Source organism: Convolutriloba macropyga, chromosome 2 (genome assembly GCF_964194025.1).
Source record: "Convolutriloba macropyga chromosome 2, txConMacr16.3, whole genome shotgun sequence".
In the NCBI taxonomy this organism is placed as follows: Eukaryota; Metazoa; Xenacoelomorpha; order Acoela; family Convolutidae; genus Convolutriloba; species Convolutriloba macropyga.
Window position 1 is genome coordinate 47,447,710 of NC_134469.1, and position 11,048 is coordinate 47,458,757.

General features: G+C 35.3%; 1 protein-coding gene across 1 annotated transcript; it reads right to left on the reverse strand.

Annotated features, from left to right (window-relative positions):
* Nucleotides 1–7,141: 7,141 nt before the first annotated feature.
* On the reverse strand, nucleotides 7,142–7,596 carry LOC142335318 (small ribosomal subunit protein eS21-like). The gene has a single exon (XM_075383764.1). It carries the CDS (start codon nucleotides 7,541–7,543, stop codon nucleotides 7,295–7,297), a length of 249 nt encoding a protein of 82 aa, XP_075239879.1. The 5' UTR covers nucleotides 7,544–7,596; the 3' UTR covers nucleotides 7,142–7,294.
* Nucleotides 7,597–11,048: the final 3,452 nt, after the last annotated feature.

Genomic DNA, 11,048 nt, shown 5'->3' on the forward strand with positions numbered 1-11,048 from the left:
AGGATACCATATACATATAGCTAATTCAAATGACGACGCTGATTGATTGAAAGTCATTGAGTTGTTGTGTTTAAAAACGTAGCAGGTAGAATGCCGGAAAATAGCCGCGATAGACGCTTGTGGTCTTCCATGAATTGAAACAACTGAAGAAATAAGATACAGATCGACCACCAGTCCTTTAACAGACCACTAGACTTTTTGGGTTAGATTCGGACTGTCAATTTTAAGACGCAAAGTGTCTATAATGAAAAAGCCCTAAAAGAGCTTTTTTCAAAATTGATATTTGACATCAAAAACTCAAGAATTAGAGCATATTAGTTTGGCACTACTTAGAAGCACAATATTGATTTAACTAGTAAAATTTCATAAAAAGTGAAGTTCCATAAGGGCGTTCACAAGTCATTTTTTAGTGAGGTAAGTCACGTATTGATCTAAAAACCGAAATGGCGTCACGTACCTAAATTTTAGCTGCAGAGCAGTAGAAGTCAATGAAGTCATTGAAAAAGTCAATTCCAAGAAGCCAGGTCGTAAGAATCATCCATGGAGACGATGAATTAAAAAAACATAGCAGGACAAGTCCTGACGTACAGTTCAAAAAATTTTCACTGACTAAACAAAAAACTGGACCTTGAACGGACTATGAGTGAACTGGGAAGATCATTTCGATAAAAAAAAGATGAAATGAAAATTTAAAAAAAAAAACAGAAAAACAATGTCAAATTGCCACATGTGAACCAAAAAATAACTAGCGAGAATTAGAAAGGTTGTTCGAACAAATGCCAATGTTGTTCTAGGCATAGAATGAACTAAGTATGGATTGGAAAAACAATCCGATCCAAAAAATTGAAAAAAAAGTTAAAATCTAAGTGAAAATGCCGCATGTGAACAACAAAACCACTAGCGAGAAAACTAATTTTTGTTAAACACCGTTTTCTCAGTCTACTTTAAAATTTAGAGAAAAATTTTACGCCGCAAAACCATTCGCGTTTTCGCTCCACTTCCTGTTTCGGCGTGACCAATATCGATTATCCAATTCGACTTCAAAAATCATAAAAATCTGAACAGATCTTTAAAAAAATATAGCCGAAGTCCTGAAGTGCAATTCAAAGCATTTTCACTGACTAAACGGAGAACTAGACCTATATCGGACTATTACTAGATTGGAAAAACCATTTAGAAAAAATCCCATCCAAAAAATCGAAAAAAACGGTAACAATCAAAGTGAAATTGCCGCATGTGAACAAAAAACCACTAGCGAGAAAGCGAATTTTTGTTCAAATACCGTTTTCTCATTCTACTTAAAAATTAGAGCAAAAAAATTCACGCCGCAAAACCACTCGCTTTACTTCCTGTTTCGGCGTGACCAAATTCACTACTCCAATTTGACGTCAAAAATCATAAAAATGTGTGAACAGATCTTCAAAAAAACAGCCGGAAGAATTCCGGAAACGACTCGAAGTGGAAATCCATTTAAACGCCAACCAACTACTCATCAAACAAAACCTGGCTCCACTAATTTTTGAATATCTTGAATTTAAACCATAAAACAAAAAAGTAAAAAAACAACAAAATCAAATCTGTTAAAATATGATTTAAAAAAATCTGATCAAATTTTGTTATAACTTGAGATCCGGAAAAAACTATCTCTGCCAAATTACTTCATCAAAACAACTAGTACTTACTAAAACCACTTATGTAAATTTTTAAATATACTTGAGGCCAAATAAAGAAAAAAAGCTCTTAAAAACAACTTGCACTAAAAACTGGAAAATGTTAATAAATTTTTTAAAATTACAAAAGCCCCAGATGCTCGCAAAACAATAGGCAAGTCACGAAAAACTACAAACAATTAAAAATAGTTCCAATTTTCGCCATATTTTGCAATATTTCTCAACAAAAAATGACTCATATTCACAAAACTGTAACCAAATGTTATCGAAAGTTTGCTCAAGTAGAAGGGGTCTTTCAATACCCATTTGAGCTAGTAAAACAAAACAATCGTCAAAAAACGCAAAATTAGCTCGAAAATCAGCAAAATACATGAAAAACCTCCGAATTAGCATAAAATTCATACGAAATTCCAGAAAACTTCAAACCACTACCAAAACCAGCCTAAAATTAAAACAAAATCATAACCAAATCTCAATCATAAAAAATGAAAAAAAATGCTTTACAATGCCGCACGTGAACAAAAAATTTCGCTCGCTTACAGAATTTTCTTCACACCTCAATTTCTCGCTCTCTAGAAAACAGCGATATGAACAAAAAACCACTCTCTTTTCGCTCCACTCTTCATTTTGTTCAGCAACAAAATCTCTTCACAAAGTTTTTCACAAGTTTCATTTCCCGCTTCAAAATTCACTCCAATAAAATTGATCAAAAAAGGACGTCTCCAATACTCCTCTTCGAGTCGTAAAAAGACAGCGCCCCAATACAATTCAAATTGTTTGAATTTTAAAAAACCACAATGTCCCCAATAATAGCCGCTATCGCTTCGCGGCTATTAATATACAACGAAGTAAAATCACTCAATAATAGAGTTTGATAAAATTGAGACGCAAGTGAACTTTGGGAATGCATATGAACTTCAAAGTGTCAATTTGAATTTGACCTTTGAAACGTTTGCTAGCTTTTCAATGTTGAGCTACGGAATAGAAAAGCATATTTCCTTCACGTTGAATCAGTCTCAACCTCGCTTACTCTCATCTCGTCCTTTTATCAATCGCACATGTTACACGCCTCCATTCGGGCTGGTAGCTGCCAAGAATATCAAAAACGGGGTAGGGGGTCTTTTCCATTATAGCTTCCCCCCACCTTAGTTGCAGATAACCTATACCCCCATAGTGGTATATAAACCATAATGGGGGCTATAATTTCATGGGGGCGCTATAATGGGAAAGACCCAGCATTGGATCTATTTTGCCCCCCCCCCCCCAACCACACCAGCTGAGTGGGTGTACAACTTTTACGCCCCCTCCCTGTTCAGATCATTAAACCAAACAGTACAGAAAGATACACATGCACATCCATGTTTTGACAGCCTTGACCTAAAAGTTGTCAATTTTGGTGCGAAGAGATCCATCTAGGTATTTGTAATAGTTAGAGACCTACTTTTGCATGCACGAAATGATGCGTACGGGCATTATTGAGACGAGGCGAAGCCGAGTTGAAACGAAGCCGGACACAAATCAATGAGGCATTCAAAGTAGTTCTCTAATTGTTTCATATCCACTCATTTTTTTCGATAACTTCTGCAAGAAACAGTCGACCAAACCTGACAAGAACTTTAATATTGCAGGTAGTTCAACAACGGATTGAAAACAGATATGATAGCGGAATCTCTCATTTTACCAATCTCATTTTACCACAGGAAAACAAAAGGGTAAGCAGCTTACAATCAATTAAAGAAACTGAAAAGACAAGCATTTTCGAAAATACAAATGTTTTTATCATAAAAATATGTTATTGATTTACACGATTTATAGTTCTTAAAAATAACACCTACATCACGCCTTTTTCGCAAAAAAAAGATCGAGATTATTACACAAAATTCCACTCAAATCTCGGAACACTATTTTTATCACATGGACATCACTAATTCAAGAAATGAAAACTAGCGTAAATGGAAAGTTTCTTTTCTGCAGCAGAAATGATTTGGGCATCACACTAGATTCTACACATAAAAAAATCAACACACTTAAAAAAAACATGAAGCTTGCAACATAGAGAAAACTAATGGATATGTTCAGTCATCAAATACCTAAAGAACTCCAGGGCGAAAAATTTGAAGAACATGCGCTATGAAAGCTAAAAATAAATATCGCAAGTTGATGAACTTGCTGTACTGTTGCAGCTCATCAGAATCGAAAATTTTACCCAAATGAAGCAACCAAGTTCTAATGCAAAACCGTTCAATCTTTTTTCTGTTCTTAGAGTACTCAGAGGACAGCGAAATTATTAGTGCCATGAGAGCTATGTACCGATTTATAGGATACAAAAAATGGGGAAAGGAGAACATAGCTGGAAGATGGCCAGAAAACAGCCGCAATAGCTTTGCAGATCTGCAGTCTCAAAAAGATTAAAAAAGACAGATTAAAAAAATTAAGTCTTTTCATAAAGAAATGAGATGTTACATTTTGATTACGAATCTGTATAACTTCTTGCTGCTTCTATGAGCTGCTCTTAAGTAACCTTCAATTAGAGTGATATGCACTCACTTGACCTGATCTCTTTGAATTAAAGTAAACAAAAGTCAATTTAAGAGAGGAAGTCCTTTTGAGAGTAAGGTAAGTCACGTGTGACCAAAAATTTAATCACGCGAATGAACACAAAAAACTCGCTCCACTAAGAGTGAAAAATAACGTCATGCACGCAACTCAAATGAAATTGCATGAACGAATGAACAAAAAGCAGATTTGAAGTGACTGTGACGTCAAAAGGTCGTAACAAAAATCTTGACAACGAATTGAAAAAAACAGCAGGACAAGAACTGACGTACAATTCAAAGAATTTTCATAGACAAAACAGAAAACTAGACCTAGAAGGGACTATGAATGGATTGGGAAAACCATTTAGAAAAAATCCAATCCAAAAAATTTAAAAAAAAAACAGAAAAGCAAAAGTGAAATTGCCGCATGTGAACAAAAAACCACTAGCGAGAAAGCGAATTTTTGTTCAAGCACCGTTTTCTCACTCTACCTAAAAAATAGAGTGAAAAATTTTACGCCGCAAAACCACTCGCTTTTTCGCTCCACTTCCTGTTTCGGCGTGACCAAAATCACTACTCCACTTTGACTTCAAAAAGCGTGAAAATGTGTGAACATATCTTAAAAAAAAGAAAGCCCCCCAATACAATTCAAATTCTTTGAATTGTAAAAAACCAAGAGAAGGCCGATAATATCCTCAGCTATCGCTTCGCGGCTATTTAAAAGCAAAATATATTCCTGAAAACTCGCCTTACGATACCAGTTCAAGCAATAATTTCTGCTGACCGTGTGATACAGTTAGCTTCTATTTAAAAAATGCCTAGCGATTAGACAAAACCACTGAGAATAAAAAATCAAAATGTAAATTTATTTTTACATACCAACAGTTGTTCCACACAGAACCCGTGCTACCCCATGTTTGATTGCTGACAACCTGCAAGAGACAAAAGACTCAGCGACAATTCAAACACAGGCAAAAAACGAAAACTTGGAAAGAAAATGTAAACATTTTTATTAGTTTCAGTAAAAACTGGCCATTCAAACATTCGAGTGCATCAACTCATCAACGAAACCCATGAACAAGTTTTAACCAAACAATTAAATTTTAAACCTAGTCTGAAAAGCACAGACAATCAAATAGGCAGAATATTTCAAAATGAGAAAATTGCTATAAATAGTTTACGACGGCAAAACAAAACATACCCGGCAGATTGCCGGAAAATAGCCGCCGTTGATTCCAATAAGCATGATTGGGATTGAACGAATAGAATAGATTGAAAAAAAAAAAGATTTTTGTACAAAAATATTTTTTAAGTCCGATTTATTTTGATGGCATTTCGTAGTTGAACATACTTCTGTTTCTTAGAGAGAGGCTACAGGGGCTACTATCAACACCAATAAGCATTAGAGGTGGTAACTAAGACTTATAGGAACGACGTTCAAATAGCGGGCATCTAAAATTGGGCTTTATGAGTTTATCCCGTTTCTATTTCTGACTTCAATTCTTTATACCGACTCTGTTCATTTTTAATTGCTTTGCTTAGCAACTGATGTTCAAATTCACTTTTAGCAGAATGAGAGAAGAGAGAAACTAGCCTAGAGAAGTCAAAAAGATTTCACGCAAAATGTCGAAAAAGCGGCAAAATGGTAAAGCGAAAAAAAGTTTGACGAAGTAAAAAAACATAGCAGGAGAAGTCCTGACGTACAATTCAAAGAATTTTCATTGAACAAAAAAAAACTAGACCTAAAACGGTCTATGAATGGATTGGAAAAACCATTTAGAAAAAAAATCCGATCCAAAAAATCGAAAAACAGTAAAAATCAAAGTGAAATTGCCGCATGTGAACAAAAACCACTAGCGAGAAAGCGAATTTTTGTTCAAACACCGTTTTCTCGCTCAACTTTAAATTTAGAACAAAAAAATTTCACGCCGCAAAACCACTCGCTTTTTCGCTCCACTTCCTGGTTCGGCGTGACCAAAATCACTACTCCAATTTGACTTCAAAAGTCATGAAAATGTGTGAACAGATCTTAAAAAAAAAGACAGCGCCCCAATAAAATTCAAATTCTTTGAATTGCAAAAAAAAATACGAGCGCAATAATAGCCGGCTGAGAAGATGAGGGCGGCTATTAACAATAGCCCTAATTGCTATTCAAAATTCAATAAAAACTTAAAATGGTCAAAAATGCTTTCAAGCGCACAATTAATGGTCAGCATGTGTGATAAGTAACACGTTGGCCAAAAAAAGTTGGGAGTTGGATCTAAAAAACCGATGGAAAACGCCTCAAAACACATTTGTCAAATAAATTGAACAAAACAATTGCACGAGCGCATAGATTTTTACATCACCGACACTCGCCTTATTAAAACAATGGGATCTCCTCGTAACTAAAAACATGATCAACTAACGTCGGGGTAAATTCTCTCAAACGACTAGCAAGCGGTGGTCTTCGTTATGAGCCAACAGGGGCTTAGAGATGCATCAGGTGGGCGGAGTTGGGGTCACGCGATGTGTGTGTGTGTGTGTGTGTGTGTGTGGTGGGGGGGGGGGGGGGGGGTCAAGCGATGGGGGTTAGAATTGTGGGAGAGCTGGACGAGAGTGGGCCCAAATAGCCGGATTGCTGGAGGGTGGACGTTGGGGGGGGGGGGGGGGCAGAGGGGAGACTAAGAACCGCCCTTCACACCTTGAAATTGTCTCCTCAAAACAGTTTTGGTGAATAGGCACTATTAAGCCTCTAAGACAGCTTCTCGGCCACTTACTGTCCTCTTACATATTTATCCCGTTTTGGAGGACGAAAAGTCAAATGGGTCAGACGAAAAATCACTCAAGCGAAAAATCGCATTGAAAAAGACCACAGGACTAATATAATTGCTACAAACTCTGTTTGAGAACAATTAAAAACTTAAAGAAACCAACACTCTTCCTGAGGTAAAATGCACCAAAAGCTTTTTATTACTGTGAAACTAACATTGGACGCTCAAACACTGAATTCCAAATTCATAAGCAAAATCAGATATTCAGTTTCGACATAGTCCAATTGAGTTCCAGTGCAGACAGCGAGCAGATTTCACATGTGAAGAAGACGAGTTACATTTTCTTGGGCATGATTGAATCCCTCTGAGCTAATCGCATAATAGAATCGTCACTCTGTCCCATCCTTCTTACTCGACCACAAATGGCGTAGGTCTTGAATGAGTTAGTTCGAACCCCGTTAGCGTCCACGTCCACCAAGTTCAGCTGAATGCAGGCGTGGTCCTTGGCACCCAGGATGTCATTTGTCTCGGAACACTTCCTGGGGATGTAGAGGTCAACGAGTTCTTTAGCTTCGTTCTCCATTTTAGAAGATGTCACAAACAGTTAACTCTCTGAAAGGCACATTCGAGCTCAACGTCTCAATTTCAAGAAGATTCGACCTGATTAGAACTGATGTTATATTCCAAAACAACGCGTCATATCATTTTTTCACTTGGAAATATATGGCAAAAATTTACAAATTTACATCAGAGCGAGAAAAAGATGAGTGATAGTAATAATCACTAAACAATAACATAGCTGGCAGATTGCCAGAAAATAGCCGCAATAGATTCGTAGATCGGCAGTCTGAAAAAAACAGTAAAACAGACAGATTAAAAAAATTCGTCTTTTCATTGAAGGCTGATCTGTTATATTTTGATTAAAAATCTGTATAAGTTATTGCTACCTCTATTAGCTGATCTCAAATAACCCGCATTTAGAGTGACACACACCCATTTGACCTTATCTCTTTGAATTGAAGTAAATAAAAGTCAATTTCAAAGTGAGGAAGTCATTTTTGAGAGTGAGGTAAGTCAAGTGTGATCAAAAATTTAATCACGCGCATGAACAAATAAACTCGCTCCACTCAGAGCGAAAAATGACGTCACACATGCAATTCAGTTGAAATTGCATGAACGAATGAACAAAAAATGGCTGTGACGTCATATGGTCGTAACAAAAATCATGACGACGAAATAAAAAAACATAGCAGGACAAGTCCTGACGTACAATTCAAAGAATTTTCATTGACTTAACAAACAACTAGACCTAGAAAGGACAATGAATGAATTGGGAAAACTATTTCTAAAAAAATCAGATGAAAAAAAAACAAAAAAAAACCAGAACATCAATGTCAAAATGCTGCTAGGGAGAACAAAAAACCACTAGTGAGATATGTAATTTTGATTCTAACAAAAAATTAGGTCCAGAGTGAGCTGTGAATGGATTGGGAAAACTATTTAGAAAAAAATCCGATCCAAAAAATCAAAAAAACAGTAAAAATCAGAGTGAAATTGCCGCATGTGAACAAAAAACCACTACCGAAAAACCGAATTTTTGTTCAAACACCGTTTTCTCACTCTACTTTAAAATTAGAGCGAAAAAAATTCACGCCGCAAAACCACTCGCTTTTTCGCTCCATTTCCTGTTTCGGCGTGACCAAAATCACCACTCCAATTTGACTTCAAAAATCATGAAAATGTGTGAACAGATCTTAAAAAAAAAAACATAGCCGGAAGAATTCCGGAAGCGACTCGAAACCGCAAAACCTCACAAACAAAATCCTAATTGCAGCTGAAGCAATTACCATTTGAATTCAACCATTAACTCATTACCTCCCCTGGTCTGATTTAAAAATTGGTGAAACTTAAACCACTGTCACCAAGAAAAAAATGCAGCAAAATTTTATATTGTTGAAAATGTTTGATAACGTTAAAAAATCCGAAATAGATAAGCAGGTCAAAATACTGATGGCCTAAAACAGCTGAAAGGGCTATCAATTGCCCTCAAATAATTCATGATTCTGATCTCAAAAAGATCAGAAAAGCAAACGGTAGATAACAATCTTAGAAACTAAGTTAAATCTTTTTTTTAAAAAAAGAATACTCAAATTTAAGAATCAGAAAACCACTATAATTACAGTTCTAATCACTGCAATTAAAACAAAAAACGGCACATACTTCTCCCTTGTTCTGCATATGCTAGACAACATGATTTAAAACTAATTCAAAAATTAAAATAATCGTAGAAAAGACAAGCAGCAGAAAAATGTTCAAAGGCAAAAAATCGTTTAAATTAACACCAAGGCCGGAAGGAAGTTGCAGTAGATAGTATTAGGTAGAGCTTTTGGAAAAAGCTGGCTAGCAAACTCTCAGTACTGCCTTGTCTTGAATGAAATCAATTGCAAACAAAGAAAGGACGAAAATCTAAGAAAATGCTGAAATCATTCAATTTTTTAACAACTGAAACAACCAAAAATAAATGTGCCATAAAGAGCTGCCAGGACAAAAATAAAATGATACTAACTAGAATGATAAGAACATGGACACAATATGAGGAACACCGTAATAAAAACAGATTCTTGATTTTTGAAAGTCAAAAAAAAATTAAATTCAAGAAAAACGAATACATTTCATTGTTCAGCATAGAGACATAGAAAAGATAACTAGTCGTCCAATATAAAGATCTATCCTCCTGAAGTGAACAAAAAAATAAGAAAAACCAGATATCAAACATACGAAACATTAAATATTTTACAGAAAAAGGTCAAAAAAACTTTTAATACTGCTTTCATGAAAAATGGAAGCTGAAAAAATCAATATACCGAAAATAAAAATAGGTGCCAGGACAAAGCTAGAATGATACTAACTAGAATTTTAAGAATATGGGCACAATGTAAGGAACACCGTAACAAAAAAGCATTTTTGTTTTTAAAAATCAAATTAAAAAATCAAGAAAAACAAATACAGTTCACTGCTCAACATTCGAGACCTAGAAAAGATAACTAGTCATCCGATACAAAAATCTATCCTCCTGAAGAGAACAAAAAAATAGGAAAAAGTAGAACTCAAAAATATAAAACATTGAAACATTTTGCAAAAAAAAATATCAAAAAACTTTTAAGACTGCATTTGCAGCTTCACCTGTTTTTCAAAAACTGAACTCCAAAAAATGATTGAATTTTTATTAAAACGCAATTAAGGTCCCTCATGTTGCACAAAAAGACTATTTCTAGTAATTACAATCAAAATACAAACAAAAAACTGACAAAAATCGGGAAAAAACTACCAAAATCGGATTAGCATATGTACAATTTTATAAAACAAAAATACACCGAGGTAGAGAGAGGTGTTAAGTATATGAATTATCAAAGGGAAGTTGCCAAATGAACTCATTTTTGACAAAAAGACGGTTAAAAGATCTAAGAATGAAGAAATTAATAGAAAAAAGTCAAAAATTAACTAAAAAATCAAAAAATATGTGCCAATTTTCAAATTGAAACCCATATTCAGGCTCTGCAAAACACTGTGGCATCAATCTCCGATGTTGGCATTTCAATATAGTATCGAATAAAAATTATTTCTACAAAAAACCAAATTACAAGCAAAAAAAATTGGCCACTTAGACGAAAAAACGGCTAAAAACGGTTATCTATATATGCCATTCAGTCAAAAACTACTTTTCAAAGTCAAAAAGTCATTCACTAAACGCAGCGCATGATCAAAAAACTTCTCTCGCTTAGCGAAAATTTGTTCACCAAGACAGCTTTTCTCACTTTCGCTTTTAGGTCAAAATGCCGCGTGAACAAATCTACTTCCTGTAAAAAAAAAACCGAGAGAAAACCAATACTCCTCTTCGAGTCGTAAAAAGACAGCGCCCCAATACAATTCAAATTCTTTGAATTGTAAAAAAACCAAGAGAAGGCCAATAATAGCCCCAGCTATCGCTGTGCGGCTATTAAAAATGAAACGACAAATGGGAATCGTTTCCTCGCCGCCGCCGGTAGAATATGATCATTTACAACGGATATTTCACACTTAATGGTAGA

What these genes read in the sequence shown, in the direction of transcription:
- LOC142335318 (XM_075383764.1), bottom strand. Translation starts at nt 7,543, where the DNA reads ATGGAGAACGAAGCTAAAGAACTCGTTGACCTCTACATCCCCAGGAAG.